The 20,904-nt window shown below is 43.8% G+C and overlaps 1 protein-coding gene across 13 annotated transcripts in view; it reads left to right on the forward strand.

Moving 5' to 3' along the window:
• The window catches only part of AGAP1 (ArfGAP with GTPase domain, ankyrin repeat and PH domain 1), a 301,042-nt gene that overhangs the window by 243,425 nt on the left and 36,713 nt on the right, over positions 1-20,904 (forward strand). For 7 of the 13 annotated variants that reach the window (XM_023930576.2, XM_086898932.1, XM_086898924.1 and 4 more), the window contains one exon: positions 19,790-19,944. In XM_023930576.2, the coding sequence (XP_023786344.1) occupies positions 19,790-19,944 (155 nt within the window). Of the gene's footprint in view, positions 1-10,385; positions 10,464-19,789; positions 19,945-20,904 lie in introns of all 13 variants that reach the window. The other 6 variants (XM_023930573.2, XM_086898926.1, XM_086898928.1 and 3 more) reach the window with 1 other exon arrangement.

Below are 20,904 nucleotides of genomic sequence, written 5' to 3' on the forward strand. Positions count from 1 at the left end.
TCCAAGTCTCTGACAGGAGATTGTCAGGGAATAAAAAGCTGAGCAATTTTTAATGCCACATTGTCACAAGTATCTTTCAAGAGCAAATACACCGAGTTAGACCTGAGATCACAAGAAGCAGTTGTGAATGGGGATTTTTTTCCTTGCTTCCCATGATATCAATCATCTTTATACTCCATCTGCATGTCTCCTGCTACTGGGAGTGCAGCCTGTAGGATTTTTACCACTCCAGAGATCTTTTAGGCCTTCTGAAGGAAATTCTTGCTGCTTGTAGTTTATCAGGTGCTCTTATCCCCCTCTCCTCTGAATGTTCTCCTGTGTGCAAAAGGAGCTCTTGTCTTTCTGTGGCCAACCCAGAGATTCATCAGCTGGGGCTTTGTGTTCTCTATCCAGGTTTAGATGGGATATTGGGAAGAAATCCTTTCTTGGGAGGGTGGGGAGGGCACAGGGTGCCCAGAGCAGCTGTGGCTGCCCCTGGATCCCTGGAAGTGCTCAAGGCCAGGTTAGATATTGGTGCTTGGAGCAACCTGGGATAGTGGAAGGTGTCCCTGCCCATGGCAGGGGGTGGCATGATTTTTATAGACATGGAAATTATTTTTTTCTTAATGGGAAAAATGGCAGATTTGGGGTGAAAAGCTAAAAAGTAACCCAAAAGAATAATGCAGCCTCGTGGAAGCTCAGCACACTGAGGGGTTGGCTGTGTTTGAAGGAGTGGCTTGATAAAATAGGTTTGACTTCTGCAGGGAGCAGGATGCTGCTGATACAACCAATGAGATAAAGCTGCTGTTGATGTGCTACTTGGAAATTTAAAACTCCATTCATTTCTCAAGAGACAGAAATCCTGGCCTGTTCTGCCTCAAAAGCAGCCCCATCCCTCTCTCCCAGCTGAGGGCTGGATGGGATTTGCAGTGCACAGTGATAACACTCAGCAGCATAACAGCCTTGACAGCTGTGGGTGATGCTGCAGTTTGGCTTTGGCCATCAGGAGAAATCCATGAAGGATCTGGAGCCTTGTGAAGTCATTAAAGCCTCACTGGGATGGATGATTTCATCTCTGCGCTGGAGGAGCAGGGCTGATCTCCTGAGCTGTGCCTTCCTGCTTTTATCAGGGTACTCCTTTCCCTGCCCCCCAAAAAATAAAATAGCACCAAAAAATAAAACCCATGGGGTGAATGGATTTGGGGCTCAGCCTTGATCAAATGCCAGCGTTCAGCCCCTCACGCCGGCATGGCTGCGTTGTTAGCGGGGCCTGACGATTTGGATCCTCCAGCAGGAGCTGCCACATCCGAGGTGGAGGTGCGTGGAGATTAACTGGTGCCTGTCCAACCATTTGTCACACAAATAACAGTGCCAGTGGAGTGAAATACTATAAATCATTTTTTTCCAGGATTGAAACCTTTTATCAGTTGTGTCACTTCCATTATTCAGTAAGCGATTAGTAACAGGCGTTGTGGTTGAGCCAGTTAGTGGTTAACAACTGGAAGCTGTGGCTCCTAAGGGAGCCTGTGACACCAGCAGCTGATGTAAATTCAGGATTTAATATTTATCTTCACAGGCCAAATGCAGTTGTTACTCGGGGTTTTGCTGGAAAGGTGAAAGGCAGCACGACTTTGGTGCGAATCAATTCACGGCTTGGTCCCTCAGCCACGCGGTGTTTGTGTGGGCCCTGCCTAACATGTTCAAAATATGCAAAATAACAAATCCTTTCCTCCTTTTCCTGGCTTCACTCCAGAGCTAACCACAGCAGCTCCCCAGGGATTTCCAGCAACCACAGCTTTTGAAAAAAAAAAGTCAAATTACAAAAGTCAAATTACAACCTTTGTGTAAGAGCAGCCACAACCCTGAGCTGGATGGATTTGTGCAAAGATCTGAGCAGATGCAAATCACAAACATCTTCAGCTTCATGGTTTTTCATTTTTCACTGGTATTGTGCAAATTTACATCAAATCTGAGGAGTCCCACCCAACACAGCCATAGGTGAGAGCAGCTTCTTGTGGGTGAAGCCCTTGGAAATGCAATCTGTGGAGAGGAGACAAAATGTTCTCTCTGGCCTAGGAAAGAATTTTTTTGTTCCCACTGGGTGTCTCAGTACTTAATTTCTCCCTGGGATGAGGCCTGGGTTAAGACTGCTTACCCAAAGAGATTGAGACCTGTGCAGTAAGCATTGCTTGAGCAGTGAGTTTGGGAAGATAAATTGGGAAGTTTGTAAACTTCTTGTGAAAATTCTGTGCTGCTTTGTCCCATTGCTGCCTTGGAGGTGGCTGTTCATTGTGCAGGTTCTGAGGAGTTCTAAAATGCAAATGAATAGATTTATCCTAAAATGGTTTGGTTTGGTTTGAAATGGATTTTAAAGTCAATCCAGTTTCACCCCCTGCCACAGGGACACCTCCCACTGTCCCGGGTTGCTCCAAGCCCCAATGTCCAGCCTGGCCTTGGGCACTTGCAGGGATCCAGGGGCAGCCACAGCTTCTCTGGGCACCCTGTGCCAGGGCCTGCCCACCCTCACAAGAAAGGATTTCTTCCCAATATCCCAGTTTCCCTCTGGCTGTTTGAAGCCATTCCCCCTTGTCCTGTCCCATTTCTTGTTAAAACAGCAAAGTTTGTGAGTGTTGTGGGTGCACTACTGGGTAGGAACTTCTACCAAGCTCAGAGCTCCAGGGAACCCCCCATGCTCAGGTTGTCCTCCTTGTACTGAAGGACCTAGCATCTGCAGGTCTGTGTTTTCCAGTTTAGCCAAGGCAAGGAACTGGAAGTCTCCTTCTCTGTTGGTGCAGGGTGATGCAGAAGCTCAGGCAAAAGGGGAGATGGTCATAAAGGTCTTTTCCAGCCTAAATGATTCTGTGGTGGCTCTCCTGTCTTAGCATGATTATTCAGGTTTATAGAGAAATAATCATCACAGGTGGCTGAGCACTTTGTAGGGAAAGGTCTTGACAAAATAAATCTCCAACCAGGATTTTTCCAGTGAGGAATCCCTACTTCCATATGAGAAGCTGCACCACAAGCAGAGCAACATTAACACCTAACACTGGCAGGCTGGCTCCTGCTTATTTTCAGTGATGAAAATTCACAAAGAATTCATGTTTATGTTATATACACACATATATGAGGTTTGTATGTTGTTGTGTGCCTCAGTTTTTATCTACCTAGTGTGAGCTTACCTTTTGCTGTAGGGTGGATGATGTGGATTAAAGGTGAGCAAAATGGGAGATGGTAACAGTAATTCTGATTTCTCTTCAGTAGTTTACATTTCAGAGTAAGTCAAAGCTGTAATATCAGAGTGACACTGATGCCTAGCCTGGGCATTGGGAAAATCAGATTCTTCATCAATTGTATCTACAAAAATCTCCAGAAAATGAGAGCTGGAAGAATTTCATAAACATTGGCACTCCCTGGGTCCCAGCTCAGTCTTGACTTGCTTACTATAAGACACCTTGGCAGAAGTTCCCTGGATTCTTCCTCCAAATTCTGCTCCTCTTCAGCTGCCCCGTGCTGTGCTTTTATCCTGATCTCCTTGCAGATGCAGTGAGGGGTTTTAGTGCAGGTGCATTTCACGGTGCAGAATTGCTCTTGCAGGGAGGCTGCACTGGGTGAACCCTTCCAGCCTGAGCTGTTCCCTGACAATGACAGCTTTGCTAGGAAGGCTCTCAAAGCCTGGTTTTGATGTCCCATCGAGCAGGGTTTGTTGTCACAGGTGCCACTCCCTCCAGGTGCAGTGTCCCTGGGTGTCCCCTTTGATCCTGGAGTCACCTTTGGCTGCAAGGTGCAGAGCTGGGAGGGGCTGGTGTCCAGTGCCACCCCAGGTGCTGCTGTCACCTGAGCTGCCCTGATGCTGTGACAATCATGAGACTGACCCCAGGATCAGGATCATTGGCTAGAAATGTGAATATCTTTGAAATTCCAGAGGGTCCAATATCCTGGATCAGATAGAACAGGATGCTCAGGGAAGTGGTGGAGCCACCATCCCTGGAAGTGTTCAGAAAATGAATATTGGTGGCACTTTGCTGTTGGGCTGTGTGGCATTTGGTGAAACGCTGGACTTGATAATCTTGGAGGTCTTTTCCAGCCTTTGTGAAATCTAATTGTGTAGCCAAGAAAAAAAAAATGAATTCTGTAAATTCTGTACAGCAGAAAAAGTATAATAGGAGTTCATATTTAGGGTTGAGGCTCAGATGTAATGGCACAAACTGCTCTGTTATATATCAAAAATAAGCCAAGGTGCACTGTACACTCCTGGATAGCTGGTAATTAATGCCTGATCATTACATGTTATTCCAGTCACATTTCCAGCTGTAAAAAACGTGAGAAAAGCAATGGAATGGAGTCAGAAGCTCTGCTTGTTCACTGCTTCACTCACCTGGAGTAAATTAATAAGGATTTTTTGCAATAAAAATATTAAATGCATTTAAGACAAATTTTCAATACACACGTTTTGGGGGGAGTTGTTTTACATTTGAATTACAAGAGTGGGGCAGCTGGGGTTTACAGCAAACTGTCATGTAGCATTAAAAGTGAAAAAAATCAGTGATGATCTTGACAAATCCCATTTTGTCAGGGAAATTTTTTTTTTTTTTTCCTCTGCAGGAAAATCTCTTATGGTTGTTTTGTGGGGTTTTTTAGGCCAGATGTGGACAAAAAAGCAGTGCCAGGGTGACAAACTGATTTTCCTTAATTCCATAATAGCTCAGCTGGCCTGGTGGAGTCACCCAAAATTGGAGGAGCTAACCTTAGGAATGCTCCCAGCCAAGGGCTTGTTTGGCAGAGCTGGAGCTGGGGGTCTGGTGATCACAGCCAAGCCACTCCAGCCCCGTTAGATAGCAGGAGTCAGAGTCATTAAATAATTATACCTTTGATTAGCTGCTTTAACTGTTCATTGCCTTTGAAATATGATAGTATAATTGAAGGCTTTTATTAAAAGACAATTTTTCTAGGTGGTTGAAAAGGATTTTTTTGTGTGTGTGTGTGTGTAGAAAAGAGCCATAATTTTCTGCTTCGGATAATGAAAAACTGAGAAAAATGTTTCCAATTACCATTTCCTTTTTGTCAATTGGAATCTTGTATGTTTATAGTGTATTGGAAAGGCACTGAAATTCAGTGAGTCCTTTACCTACTGCAGAAGTTTGGATGGAGAAATATCACAGTGGGGGGAGGAAAGAAAAAGAACTAAAAACATTTTTTAGTAATGTTTAATTAAAGTAACTTTTTTCCCCTGTCACCAGCAGAAGTATGAATGTGTTTTCATTTTTTTCCCCCTTCATTTGAAATGTTCAAAGCTGAAGAGAAGCCAAATGTAATTAACTATTAATATGATTTGAAGTATTGCTTTTAGAGTGTTTTGTGGGTTTAAAATAGACCATGGGAAAGGATTTCTGTTGCAGAGGAAAGAGGTGTTTCTTTGGTCCAGATGTACAATTTTAGTTGTGTTCCGGAAAATTTCTAAAACTCAGCATTTTTCTTAATTTGATTTACATCAGTTTGTTTTTTCTGAGTGTTCTGGAGTCCAAAAAGGGACTTCATATGTAAGAGCTGCTGCCATAAGAAATATCTCCTGTCTCCCCATTTTTTTGGTCTTTTGGGACATATGTCCTGATAATCCCTCCTGCTCCAAATGCTGGGAAACTTTAGAGTCACATTCAAGTGTTTTAAGACAGGTTCATTGTGGAAATCTGGTTTAGTAAATAGAAAAACAGTGAACATATTTATCATCCCTTCCCCTGGCAGGGATTGGAGCCAGATGGTTTTTAAGGTGCCATCCAACCCAAACCATTTTTTGAGTCTGTGTTTTGTGTATGATCCATGCACTTTGTGGCATTTCTAAATCTTAAAATTTAGTGTTGGGCAGACCTGGAAATGCAGTGTATCCAGTTCATTTTACTTAGAAATACATATTTATGTGTAGAGCTATATTAGATAGGCCTGGGGTTTGTTTTGAGGTTTTTTTAACCCTTTTTTGAGGAATTTTTGTCATTTCTGCTTTCACATAGGGTGTGACAATGTCAAGCCCCTTCACAGTCACAGGGACAAATTTGAATGATGTGAGAATGCCCTGAGCTGCATCTTAATGAAACCATTTCAACCCTCTGACCAAAGAGCAGGGTCTGCTTGGACAAGTTGCTGACCAAGAAGGAAGCAAACTCCCCAGCCTGCCCCGGTGTAACCACACGTGCTGCAGGAAAACTCGAGGAAGAGCAGGGGCAGGGCTGAAGTTTATCCCAAAATATTCAGCTTTGCCTTCCCTCCACCTCTTCCAAGTCAGTTTTCCTGGGCAAATGTCACACAGGTGTTACCTGGAGGAGCTCCCCTGGCCTGTGCTGTGGGAGGAGGATTTTCCTCAGCTCCTCCTGGCTGTTGGATTGCTGCACACCCAGAGCAGAGCAGCGTTGCTGGGGTGCCTGGCCGGTGTTGTTTCAGTCACACGGGCTCTGGGAAGCACATCCCTTCCCCCAGCCTAGGTGCAGAGATCCTATTATTTCTGATAATTGATGCTGAGGGCTGTGGCATGCCTCATTTAATCAGCACTGCTCAGCACACTCCAGGGATGTAATTCATGCAGGCTTCCACCTCCAACATGGCTGGTGAGGCTCGGACACGCAGCCGAGCGGCCACAGCAGCTTTTAATCAGCACTGAGGAGTATTTATCTCATCAGCAAAGAGCAGAGGTGGCCCTAGCACATCTGGAATGCCTCACTGCAGCACTGCAGGCAGGTGTGCAGGGTTAGACTGTACATGTGGACACTCTCCCAGGAATAAAAGTGTGTTTCTGCATACCAAAATGTCAAAAAGAACTGAATTGGAGTGGGTTGAAAAGGGTTAATGTGGTGTTCTGTTGACTGTAATATCCTGAGCATCCTTAGAGAACTTCCCAGGTAACAAAAAGATGTGTCCTCAGATCACACTTGGGTTTAAGCCCTTCCTACAAACACCCCCTGCTTTTGGAAATAATGCTACGTGATCACAGTGGTAGTAAACATATTTACTACAGACTAATCAAAACCAGGCAGGACAAGCAGATTCATTAGCAGAGAATAAATAGCAGCCCTATTAAAGAAAGCAAACACAGAAATTCTGTCTGTTAGGGGCTGCTCACAGCTGTAAAGTTATTGCCTGAGCAAATACAAAGAGAGGTGGTAATTGGGAGTGATTAAGTTTAATTGATTCCCAGTTCCTCCATATCTTAACAAAAAGCTGTCCTGAAGCCTCCTGTACCAACATACCTCTTCTCACTCTGAGATGTGCAGGTGTAAAAGCTCCTTTTACACAAACTGGGACAGTGCAGCTCACAGGGAGCGCTCAGAAGGGTCAGCAAAGGGATGATCTGTGTCCCCAGATCCAGCTGGATGTCCTGCAGCTGCCACCACCACTCTGGTCAGGGACAAGGAAAACTTCTCCACTGAAAGGTGCTCAGGCATCAGAACAGGTGCCCAGGGCAGTGCTGGAGTCACCATCCCTGGAGGTGTTCAAAATCAGAGTAAATGTGGCATTTTCTGGTGTGGCTTAGTGGCCATGGTGGTGTTTCTTCAGATGCTGGGCTTGATGGGGCACCCTGGACCGTCAGTATCCCAGGAACAATACTGTTTGCCTCTTCAGCCAAAGTTAAATTCAGTACTGGGAAGGTGTTAACTGCATTCCAGATGTTCGAGAAAGCTTGTCTGGGTTTTTTTTCCTGGAATCTTTAGTTAGAAACACCTCTTGGTGGTGTTTTTGGAAGAAAACACACTTCCAAAAACTTCTTCAAAATCAATCTGCCTTAAAGATCTTTTTTTTCATTAGGGTGTTGTGCTGCTAGATAATGAAGTATTTCTTACATCATTTTATTGGTAACCAAGTTGGGGTTTATTTAATTAAGCATATATATGATGTAGAAAATAGATCTGGATAATAAACACAGATGTAGATATATAGGGAGATCTAGATGATATGGATGATATGGATATAGATTATAGATAGATACAGATATAGATATATGAATATAGACATAGGTTATATAGATATGGATAAAGATGGCTATAGATAGATATAGATATGGATAGATGATATAGATATAGATATAGATTAGATATAGATATAGAATATATAGATAGATATAGATATATAGATATAGTTATAGATATAGATATAGAATAGATATAGATATCTCTGGAGCTGGCAACAAGAGCTTTTGCTGGGTTAACTTTGGGAGCAGGAAGTGAACCCAGAGCAGACAAACTGAGTATCCTGGGAAATAATTCAGAGACAAAGCAGGCAGCTAATAACCTGCAGGGCCTGTTCCAGCAGTTGTGGGTAACACCAGTGTGTAATTCCAGAGGCAGGCAGGGTAGGATGGCTCTGCTCTCCCTGGCACATCAATCACCCTGCAGAGGCTTTGCTTGGCAGTGTCCAAACCCTTATTGAATCCTCAAAGGCAGGAGAGCACCTGGAGGAAGCAGGCAGGAGCCTAATCGATGCTAAAGGATGCACGTGGATGGATCAGGAACTCAGCATCTCTGTGGATAAAGTCCATTTGTTTAAAGGGAAGGGAAAGGCCTGACACTCAACACATTAAAATGGATTATTTCATCAATAGGTTAATAGAAAAGCAGGCTGCAGGTTCACTCCTGCTCGCACAAACGTGCCATTAAAGTGTGAAAAATGGGAAAGGCACTGGGAAAGGGTCTCTGTGCACTGGAGACCATCTTCCCTTTCAGAGGGGTGCCAAACCTCGGTTTTGCCTATTTATATGTAAATGTTTCAGAGGAAAAACAAGTTTTCTGCAGGGCAATTGTGCCTCTCTAGTGTGGAGACTTCTTAAATAGGCCTTAAAATGAAGGGGTTTTTCCAGCTTGAAGGATGCACCCAATGAAGGCACTTCAGGATTTGATGATGTCACTCAGAATCCAGTCCTCATTTTCTGTATTGAGCATTAAAGCCTGCTGATGGCTTTATTCAAATCATACCTAGCTTAAGTCAGGGGGGTTTAGGCAGTGCTCTTCCAGCTTTAATTCTTCTGCTGAAAATGGAGCTTTTTGTTAAAGCCTGGAATGACTTGGTGTTCCTTTTCCCTGGGAGCAGCTGTTTGATCCGAGTTCTGTGGGGCATTAACGAAACTCCCTCATAAATATCAATGGAAATCTTTAAAATTCTCATTTCCTGGTCCTGCCTGTGTTTTGGGGTGTTGATGACATCCTAAAGAGTGAGGGACATCTGTGGTGGGAGGGAGAAGGCTCTGAGGTCCCTTAGAAGACTTTTGAGTCCAACCACCAACTCAGTACCATCATGTTCACCCCTAAACCCTGTCCCACATCCAAATGTCATTTACACACTCCCAGACATGGTAATTCCAGCAGTTCCCTGTTATTCCAGTCGCTGTCGGTGTCCTGACGCACTCAGATGTTTCATCTGGTTCCTGTGTGATGAAACCCAGCCTAACCAAAGTGTTCTAAAGATTGTGAAGAAGGTAAAAATGTGCTCTCCCCTAATGAGCCCAGGAACAGAGCGCTTTTGAGCCAGATTTTCTGATAATTGTGAAGCAGAGGATCTCAAAGTTTGGGTCAATTCTAATAAAACAAAGGTGTTGCTATTCTCTGTAAAGGATAGACATCTTTTTTTCCCTCTTTCTAAATAAACACTTAAACTTTGCAGTGGGGGAGGAATTTTAGAGGAGCTCAGGATAGTGGAAAACATCCCTGCTCACAGGTGGGACAAGATGCACTTTAAGGTCCCTTCCAACCCAAACCATTTTGGGATTTTATGACTGTACTTCCTCTGAGCTCAGTGCTACAAAGAACATTTGTTGGTACAAGGATTTAAGGTCATTACATCATCACTTCAGTTTCTAAAGGTGATGATGTGAAAAGGAGGCTTAAGGGTGAACTCCAGGCACCAAGTGATCCCCACAGGCTTTAGGAGGAAAAGGAGCTCTTGTCTGGCTGTGTTTTGTCTTGAATTAAATCACATCTTACAGTAGCTGTTTCATCCAGTCCTGTATCTTCTGCACAAATACTTCCTGCCCTTTTTTTTTTTCCTTTTTTTTCCTTCTTTTTTTTTTTTAACTTCTGCTGGTCTGTTTTGTCTATTCCAATAGCAGATCCATTTAATCTTGTCAAATTGTGTCATGTTGACTGAAAGAAGAATCACTCTGAATGACTGAATACGAGGTTTTCCACATTGGCCCTGGATTGCAGGGGCTGAGTGGTCCTTGTGTGCATTTTCTCTGTGTGTGAACAGGCTCGTGCTTGTATTTTACTTTACATGCTTTTTGATGTTTCTTTTCTCCCTTTTTTCATTAAAAAAAAAAAAAACAACAATTTTTGTTTTTTTCTTCCTCCCCCTTCTTTTTTCTTTATTTTTATTCTCTTTTTTTGTTGTTTTTTTTTTTCTCTCTCTCTTCCCCTCCTGCTCTCTGGACGCAGCCAAACGCAAAGCTTGGAAACTAAACCGTGTTGGTAGCCTGCGAAATATTTACAGCAGCAGCAGCACCAACACCGAAGGTAACAAACACACCCGTCCCAGACAAACACCTCCTCTCTCCCCACCTTTTTTAACCCACTTCTCCAAAATTTCACCCTCCTTGCCTCTCTCTCCCTCTCCCCCTGGAAATGAGATTTGCCCCAAGCATGCGTGTTTGTTTCCACCCCGTGTTTGCAGAGTCATTCCACTTGGTCTTTTCATCTTTCTGTTGGTGCCTTTTATTTTGCCATTCATGTTCCTTTCAGCTTACTTAAATTTTGACCTTTCCCTCTAGTCGTGGAGTGCTGATGTTTAAATTACTTCAGGAATCCATTTTCTCCCTTTATTTTATTTTTTTTTAAGAGATACATATATATATATATATATTTTCCCTTTCTCCATGTGGGCACAATGTAATATTTCCCAAGTTATTACCGTTTTTAAAAGTGTTAGTATCAGGTGTAATGATCTGTAGCCAAATACAATAGTGTGCCATGACATTTAAGTAACAATCTTAATTTGTTTTGTGCAAGCCTTCTCCATAATGCTCTTTGCAGCTCTAATCCAGAGGCGAGACAGTGCCGGGTCATTTGCATGTGCTACTCTTGCTTGTAAATTCTGGATATTGTTGTATTTCTAAAGGTCACCCGGTGCCAAAGTTCACAAATTGACTTACATTGCTTTTTTTTTTTTTTTCCCCACCCGAGACAGCCATCATGCCTTTTGTATAATAGCACATGGAATTTTATGTATTTATTTCCCCCCCCTCCCCTCTCCACCTTCATTTGAACAACACAATTATAAACTCCCCCTTTTTTTTTTTTTTTAATACATATATATTTTTATTATTATTACAAATGTCAAAGGTCAGAATGACTCAGAAACCAAGCAAGGAGGAGAGGGGGGAGGGAAAAAAAAAAACCCCACCACCACCATCTCCAGCAGCATGGAAGAGGGATGGTGTAAGGAACAGGGAATGCAAAATAGGTCACAACTCAGTAATCTCGCTATCAGGGAGGGGGATTTTTTTTTTTCTCTTCACTTAAGTGCGAACCAAATGGGTCAAGTAATCGCGAGCGCATGCCCTAACACTAATTGACTTATTTTGGAATGATTATAACTGTAATATTTTTCTTAATGTCACTGTTTTCTGGGCTGTTGATTTTAGTGATTGCCAAGCGGTGGCATTAAATCTCTTGTAAATTTTAAATTGCATGCTATTTCTGTAAACAAGTCCCTCTGTTCACATCCTGATCATTAACCTTTGGTGATTTATATCACCGTCCTTTTTTTGCACAATTACAGCCCAGGCTGCTGGCAGGGGCCTGGCTCTCCCTGCCAAAGTGTGCACAGGAAACAAAAGTGGGGTTTTTATTCCAGCTTGTTAAAACAGCTTGTTTTATTTTGTTTTAAGTATAATCTTACTTCATTTTTCAGCCTAAGTGTAAAATTATTGCCTTTCAGAGCTCCTAATTTGGCTGGTTTGATCCTTTTGTTGTCTTTTCAAATATGAAATGCAAAATATGAAAAGACAGAAAGTGACTGTCAGATATTCATAAGTTTTGTCTTTTTTGTCCACATAGACACTTAAATAATTTTAAATCTTCTATTTGCTGTTTATACCTCCCAGCCCAATTTTTGCTTTGATCTGGTATGTTTGTTGTTACAGGTTTAGTGCTTGAGAAGCTTGTGATTTTTTATCTATCTGTTAATTAGCTTCAGCAGAGGAACAAATATATGGAATTCCCTTGTGTTTTACAAATCAACTTTTTTTAGGACTTGTCTAATTTAAGGAGTCTTCTATCTTACTAATCAAACTTAGTGCTGAAGGCACCTTGGTATGGGAACATGGACCTGCTGGCCATGGCCCAAAAAGTTTTGAGACACAGCATCAAAATGAAATTCAAAAATTGGGCAAATGTATCATTTTTTTGGATGTTTTATTCCCCCCCCCAGCACCAAAAGCTGGAGGTTCGATGTTCATAGCTTTGAGCTGGAATGGTGAGACATGCAAATGTGGAGTTAATGAGCATTGTAAGTATTAAAAACCACATGTTTAGATAATTATGCCTTCAAAAAAGAGAACGATGATGGGAATTGACAGTCCAGAATAACAAATCTGCTTTGGTCTTTGGCACACGCTTGCTCAGTTGCACTCACACCTATTTCCACACCAAAAGCTTTTCTGTCAGGTTCAGCCCAGGTTTGAAAAGCTCTTCCATCATTTTTAGCAGCCTCCTGGTGTGTTTAGGGCTTGTGTGTGTGCTGCCAGGTGGGCACATCTCAGGTGGAGCTGGACAAAATAAAACTGGCAGGGATATATCTGAGATGCCTGTTTAGATTCTGCTAGGAAATGTCACCCTTCTAGTTTCTTACTACTCATTGCCCAGCATTCCTTCAACATGAATATCAATGTCCACACTAAAAAGGCAAAAGATATGGGGTCTGCTCTAGCCTTTGCACCATGGACTGACCAGTCAAGCAGCATTAGTGCTGCAAAAGAGAATGTGATGTTTGCCATGCAGGCAGGATTTGAAGTATATTCTCCTGGCACATGGAGATTTTCCTGCCAATGCTTCAGAAAATACATGAGGGCAACCACATAGCCAGAGGAACATTATTTTCATATTATTTTTCTAATTTTTTTCTAATATTTCTCTAATTTCTAACTGCCCACGTGCTGCAGTTGTGCTGGGGGAGGTGATGGTGATGCCTTTTTCAGCCTGAAAACAGCAGCCAGACAAAATTGAGAGAATGAATCTTAAATTTATTGAAGGGCCTTCAGGTACATTTAGGGCAGGCAAAGCCCCCTCCAGTGACTACACCCAAAAAAGGGATGATGGGTTTTCACAATTTTATAAGTTGGGTCTATTTGCATATTGGGAGTTAATCTTCCAATTACAGCTAGGGGTAATTAAGTCATTTACCCCAAGTTTGCTGCCCCCAGCTCACTTTTGTTTGCATCTCTCAGGTCCTGAGGCAGTGAGGTGTCCTCAACTGCCAGGCCTGGAGAGGAATTGTTGTGTCTGACCAAAATGGGAATAACTAATAGTTAAAGTAAATAATAGTAAAGTAGCTATCACTGTATATGGAGTTCAGAGTTACACCCTAAAGAACTGCAGGATTACAAATATATGGAAAATAGGGAAGCTAAAATCCTACCGCCTCAATGGTCCCTAGTGTGGGGGGACTCTGTGCTTGAGCTTCCCCATCAGAGGGGCTGCTCTCTCCTGGCTGTTTCACAACAAAAATAATGTTTTGTCTGGGATTTTCACCAGGTGTGGGATCCCAGCTGAAGGACCCAACCTTCTGAGGGTGTTGGAGAATCCCTGAGGATGGAAAAGCTCCCCAGGGCCATTGAGTGCAGCCTGTGCCCGATGCCCACCTTGTCACCAGCCCAGAGCAGCCACATCCAGGCCTTCCTCTGGCACCTCCAGGGATGGGCACTGCACTCCAAGGCCTGACCCCCTTTCCATGGAGAAATTCCTGCTGCTGTCCCTCCTGAGCCTCCCCTGGCCCAGCCTGAGGCCGTTCCCTCTCGTCCTGTCCCTGTTCCCTGGCAGCAGAGTCCAACCTCCACCTTGCCCCAGAATTTCAGAGTTACCTCCTCCATCAGTTCTATCTCATTACAAGAAATCTTTCTTTCATTTCAGAGTTTGCCTAAACTTTTTAGTTGTCAAATTTTGGGGTTTTTTCCATAGGAAACCACTGACAAATGAGAAAGTCCCAGGTGCTCCCTATTGCAGGAAGCCAGGCTCGAAGCAATCCTTTACTTCTTTAGGGAGAAAAACAGGTTTTGCTTAAAAAAAACTCACTCTGGTTTTAAGAGTAGCTGTTATCATGGCAGTATTATTAAAATACAGAATCACTTCTTCTATATCAACAAATTTAAGGCCAGGTTGGACAGTCTTGGAGAAACCTGGGATAGTGGAAGGTGTCCCATGGCAGGGGGTGGAACTGGATGATCTTTATGGTCCCTTCCAACCCAAACCATTCTGTGATTTTCTGATTTTGCAGCACAGCAGGAAGGATTGTCTTTAAAGAATTAAATGCCTATGCTCTGCATGCATAAAGATATTAAATCCTGATTTTTCCCCTCCTCACTCTTGCATGTGTAATTTTGATCGGATTTGCTGAGTTCTGAGGGAAAACTTTTTTGTTTGAAAAAACAGAATACTTTTGGTTCAAAGTGATGCTCTTGCTGCCATGGTGCTGAGCCCATGCAGGAAGTTAATCCAGTCTGTCTAAATTGAATTTTAAAAAATTTTTAACTTGTGCTGTCTTGGCACCCAAATAAAACATTGAGCCCATGAGGCAGAGGGCTTCATTGCCTTCAGCCTTTCAGCAGTACTGAGATAAATGTGATATAAACCAGAATAAAACTCTTGCAGTGGAACACAACCTTTACCAAGAGCTGTGGGCAAGCGATAGCAGAGCTCCATTGTCCTGATAGGGTTGATTTTCAAAACTAATTAGATTTAGACACTGGGTTTGGAAAGGGGATAGAAGTATTAGCATAGCCATGCCCAGTGGGACATGGCACAAATATTTCCTTAATTGAGGCTGCTAATAAACATACTTATCTGCCAAGTGAGGGGGGTAATTCACACCCAGTGGCAAAAGGTAACGCGACCTAACACGCGTGGCGCGTAAATAACATGTTGTAAACAAATTGTGTGTTGTAAACAACTCCTGTTGCTTGCCAGGGCACCCCAGCAGCTCTTCCCTCTCCTCCTTTTGAAAGGATGAAGGGTTATGGTGCTTGAGCAGAAGAGATTTTCAGGAGAGGGAGGAGGAGGCGATGAAAAAGGAGCTTAAATAGGTCTGGGTGTTACTTGAGGCAGGCTTGGCTGGGATTCAGGCAGTAACCTCAGCTCTTGAAGGTGCTTCAGGACCATTTGAAACACGTCCTCGAGGGGGTTTTGGTGCTGCACTTGACTTCTTGTTCCTGGGAAGTGTTTCCTGTGTGAGTGGCACCACCCTCCAGATGCGTGTGATGAGTTACTGTTAATTAGCAGCAGCAGCCTCTGCTATCAGACAGCTGTGTTGGGCAGAGATCCAAATACACAGCCTGCTTGGCCTGGAAGGCAGAAGATCTTAATCCTGGTTCTGGCAATCATAAATGCCTCTTAGAAATACCTTAATATTTATTTGTTTAAAAGCCAACTTTTAGGACGGGTGTGATTTCTGCAGGTCAGAAAGGAGCCCTTGCCTCCCATTGACTTTCTGTGCTGAAAGGTTGGACCAGGTGATCCTTGAGGTCCCTTCCAACCTGATCTTCTGGGATTTTGTGATTGAACTGTGCCCATCACTGGTGCAAAGTGTCAGTGGTTATTTATGCAGTTCTTAACATTGAGAGCAAAATAGGTGGGGAGTGGAAATGGAGACCAAGCTGATTTGTGCAGATTATTTAGAGCCATTCCTGAGCGATACCAAGAGGTGTGAGTGCTTCTGGACATGTGTTTCCCCTGCATTCCACAGACTTAAAATGGAGTTCTCTGGAACAAGTTACGGACTAATTGTATCCTGTGGTAATTTTCAGTGTGGTTTTCTAAACCTGATCTCAGTCCCACATCACAAACACGTGGGATGGAGAAAGGCAGTGAGGCCCTGCCCTGAACATTTGTTTTTTCTTCCACAATCCATTGCTCCTAAGAAATTTTATCTCTTTGTTTTCCAGAAGTGGGTGGGCTGTGGCAGTGTCTGTTTTTTTGGCAGAGCAGAATAAACATGAACTTGGGTTAAATGCAGTTGACTATGGAAAGATGATGGTGAGAAGAGTGTCCCTGGAATCCCAGAATGGTTGGAAGGGACCTTAAAGCCCATCCCATTCCACCCCCTGCCATGGCAGGGACACCTTCCACTATCCCAGGTTGCTCCAAACGCCGTCCAACCTGGCCTGGAACATTTCCAAGGATGGGGCAGCCACAGCTGGGCACCCTAAAATTCACTGATTCCATGCCAGCTTCTACTAAAAGAAAAAAAAAATCTCTTGTTCTTTTCCTTCCATATCATCACAATGTCACAGTTTTGGTTTATTTCCCATCCCAGCCACCCTTCCCTCTTCAAAAAAAAAAACAAGCAAAGCAAACAACAACAGCATTTTAGACATCTCCTGTTGATAATAACTACCAAATGGAAGTCAGTGGCAGCTGGTTCTTCACACTTTAACCCTTCCTCTGCTGCCCTTCCAGGAAATAATTGATGACTGATTGGCCCATTAACCTTTTTTTCTTAAAAAAAAAAAAAAAAAAGTTTGACAGCCTGGACTTGTGTAATGAGGAGGGATTCCTGGTGAAATCAGGCTGATGGCTGAGTTGCTTGCCCCTGAGGATGCAAAATTAGCCCCACGAGACCTCGTCTGCATAGAAACTGGACACAATTAGTGTAATATCCGGTGTTATTAATGTAGTTTGGAGTAATTGGGCAGGTTGATTTCGACAGGTTGATGGTGCTAAAATACTATTATAGTGGACCTTTCCATGAATAACTGTTAAACATGGAAAACTGTTTAATAAAATTTTGTGATTGGGCTCACAGGGATTTAAATAGCACAACCTATAATTTGACTGAAGAGTAAAAGTGAACAACTTCATCCTCCCGCCTGGATTTTCCTGTTCCTGCATGCTGTGCTTAAGGACGTACAGGAACAGGTTTGTTCCTTGTCTTCTGAAGGAATTGCCCTGGAGGTGATGTGGAGCAGGCACTGCTGCTTTGTTTCACAGTTGAGCTTGAGGGAAAAAAAAATATTGGTGTGTTTAAGCAGAAAAAAATTAGGGAAGATGTCTTCAACCAGCACAGCTTTTTGGGGAGTAAATCTGAAGCTTCAGTGGATATAGAATCATGGAATTATTAAGGTTAGAATTATTAGAAAAGGCCTACAAGACCATCAAGTGCAGCAGTTAATCCAGCACTGCCACATTGACCACTAATCCGTGTCCCCAGGAGTCACATTTACAAATCTTTTAAGGCCCTCCAGGGATGGGCACTCCAAACCTGCCTGGCAGCCTCTTCAATACCTGACCCCCCCTTTCCATGGAGAAATTCCTCCTGGTGTCCAACCTGAGCCTCCCCTGGCCCAGCCTGAGGCCGTTCCCTCTCCTCCTGTCCCTGTTCCTGGGAGCAGAGCCCGACCCTTCGGCTGTCCCCTCCTGGCAGGGAGTTGTGCAGAGTCAGAAATTCCCCCTGAGCCTCCTTTGCTCCAGGCTGAGCCCCTTTCCAGCTCCCTCAGCCTCTCCTGGGGCTCCAGACCCTTCCCCAGCTCACTTTTCTTCTCTAGACCTCAAAATATCCTTCCAGCCCCACCTGAAAATGTGCTGCAGCTCTCCTGGGCTTATTTCTCCTGGGCAAACCAGCTCCATGCATGTGTTATCAGCTTTATTAAAGAGATCAGAGGATTCAGTGGTGCTGCAGAGACCTTAACTGCATTGTCCTACAGGAGACAGTGCACAGGACTGAATGTAAACTTCATTTATTGTGGAGTAGTTCCTCTTAGATCTTCCTCATGAATCCCTGAAAGCTCTCCTTGACAAATGAGGCTTTGTCCATGATTTATTCACGGTGTTTTGGGTGATGTTTGTACCTGCCTGTTTGGAACACAGTGTTGCTAAAATGGAACAGTTGCAGCTGTGCAGTTGCATCATTCATCTTTGACCCAAGTGAACGACATGGAGCTGTGTCAGGGGGGTTTGGGTTGGAGATCAGGGAAAGCTTCTTCCCCCAGAGGTGCTGGCACTGCCCAGGCTCCCCAGGGAATGGGCACGGCCCCAAGGCTGCCAGAGCTCCAGGGGCTCCCAGGGATGCACAGGGTGGGGTTATTGGGGTGTCTGGGCAGGGCCAGGGATTGGACTTTGATCCTTCTGGATCCCTTCTAATTCTAGATGTTCCATGATTTCTTTTCCCACTTATCCCATACCCTGTTCTATATCAGGTGCCTTCCTGCACTTGAAAACAGCCTTCAGCTCCATATTTATCCCCACCTCAAGGTGCCAAGTCACTCCTGTTTTTGAGGCATCCCTGGAGCGGTGCAGGCGCTGGCCTTGCTGACATGGAGCTTATCCAAGAAAACCCCTTGTCCCACAGCTTGGGAACACAACTGCCAGCAGGCAGCAGTGCTGTCCTTAAATCTGGTGCTGGATTCATCCCTGATCTTTGCATGTTTATGGATGATGAGGGAACACAGTAGTGTCATGGCTCTGAATATATAATAACTCATTATCGGACAAAATGTTCTTTCTGAAGCTCGTTATGGCTGATGTTCCCCAGAATTTTGTGCTCTATTCTTTTCCTTTCATGCTTCATGCCAGCCCTTCCCAATTGCACTTTCTCTGTTTCAGCTTCCTTGATTTTTTTTAATTTGGCATTGGTGTCCCATGTGTAGGTGGGGTGTGTGTGTCCATTTATTTCAGTTCTGCTGCTATTTCCATGTGCTGCTTCTCTGGCCTGAATACTTGTCCTTATCCTCCAGTAGCCCTAAGGATATTTCACTGACCCTCTCTCCTGGCTTGTCAGATCATTTTCTCATCTCCCATGTCGGATGTGGATGTTGAATAGGTTGAACTGATTTTAATCCTGTATTATAGCCCAGTATTATTATTATTAGTAGTATTATCCCAGTATTTATGATGTAGAAGAGAAAATGTCCACATCTGCTTTAGTATATCTGTGCTTGTAAAAACTGGTTGAAAGAAGAGGGTAAATTGTTACATTTTCTCTATTGTCAGCTCCTTGTGGTTTGTTCACCTTTTATTTTGTGGCACCCTTTGATTTTTACATTATGCAGCTTTTAGCATCTCAGGTTTAAATTTCAATTATGTTTGTTGGCCGTTTTATGTTTGATTACAGGCTCAATTCCAAACTCACAAACACAGGGATTTACCCAAACCAGTGCTTTATCTGCACAGAATTTGAAGAGAAAAAGCAGTGGATCCTGGTTGTTTCCTGGTGCACTGCACAGGGCAGGATCCAGCCTCAAACCTTGTGTCCAGACCTGCACTTACAGGATTTGCACAATCCCAGAACTGTTTGGATTGGAAGGGACCTTCAAGATCATCCAGTTCCACCCCCTGCCATGGACAGGGACACCTTCCACTATCCCAGGCTGCTCCAAGCCCTGTCTAACCTGGCCTGGGACACTTCCAAGGATCCAGGGACAGCCCCAGCTGCTCTGGACACCCTGTGCCAGGGCTTGCCCACCCTGCCAGGGAACAATTTATCCCCAATATCCCACCTAACCCTGCCCTCCTTCAGCTTAAAACCATTGTGTAACTGAAGTTCTCTGCAACCAAGGTTGTTTCAGCTACTTTTCACTATCCTTAACTTAATCTTTTCTTCCTATTGCATTTCTTTATTTTTTTTTTCCCCCCAGAGCAAGAAGAAAACTTTGAGTTTATCATCGTCTCTCTCACGGGCCAGACTTGGCACTTTGAAGCAACCACTTACGAAGAGAGGGACGCATGGGTCCAAGCCATAGAGAGCCAGATCCTGGCCAGTTTACAGTCCTGTGAGAGCAGCAAGAACAAGGTATGGAGCACAGAGTCACAGTGGCCACAAGCCATGGGAGAGGTGATCATTAGGATGACAGCAAATTGTGCATTTTAAGCTCCTCGAGGTGTGTGTGTGCGTTACCCCCACAGCTGAGCAGGGTTGGAGCTTTCTGAAGGAAGAACATGGTCTGGGAGGAGCAGCTTTCCCCCTTGGAATGCTTTCCTTTGATGACAGAAGGAATTTGCTCACCTTTCTTGTCAAAACAAATGTTTAAAATCTGAGATATCTTCAACCAATGCTCATTTTTGGGAGAATTTCTGTCATGAGTGCAGGTGTCTGTAAACACTTCACAGGAGAGAGCAAGGTGCTGAGTGGTGATTGAGGGAGAGAAATGGCCAATAATTGTCCAGAACTGTAGATCCTTTAATATTACCCACCTAACAGTTGTCTTTCATGATTTTATACTGCAAGGAAGAGACTCATATTTTTAAATGAATGCCTGCTTTCATTGCCCTGGTGTGCCAGAGGAGATCAAACACCAGTAATTACCATCATCATAACACAATTTACTTCCCATTTTGTGTTAAAAAATGGGTTTATTTCCAAAATATATTCCTGAGATGGAGGAAAATCACAGCTTACATGTTTCTTGCTCTGCATGGGTTCACACATTCTGATATGTGTGTGTTATCAGAGCACAGAAGGGGAAGTTTGTACATTAACACCTACATAAAAAGATAAATACAAAAGGTTAAAGAGTGGCTGGGCAATGGCTCAGAGAGGATTTTCTCCCTGGGTTCTCAAGGCATGTCAGAAGAACTGGCTGGAGCAGTGAAGGGCAGTTGGCTGGACAGGTTTAGCAGGTGTCCCATGGAAGTTGTGTCATGGACATCCACAAGTCCTGCTTAAATCACACCTCAGGGAGCCCTCAGGGCAGTTTAGTTGGGTAGAGCAGAAGTGCATCAGGACATCAGGAGAGTCTCCCCAAGCAGAGGT

The sequence above is a fragment of the Cyanistes caeruleus genome, chromosome 7 (genome assembly GCF_971803275.1).
Source record: "Cyanistes caeruleus chromosome 7, bCyaCae1.hap1.1, whole genome shotgun sequence".
In the NCBI taxonomy this organism is placed as follows: domain Eukaryota; kingdom Metazoa; phylum Chordata; class Aves; order Passeriformes; family Paridae; genus Cyanistes; species Cyanistes caeruleus.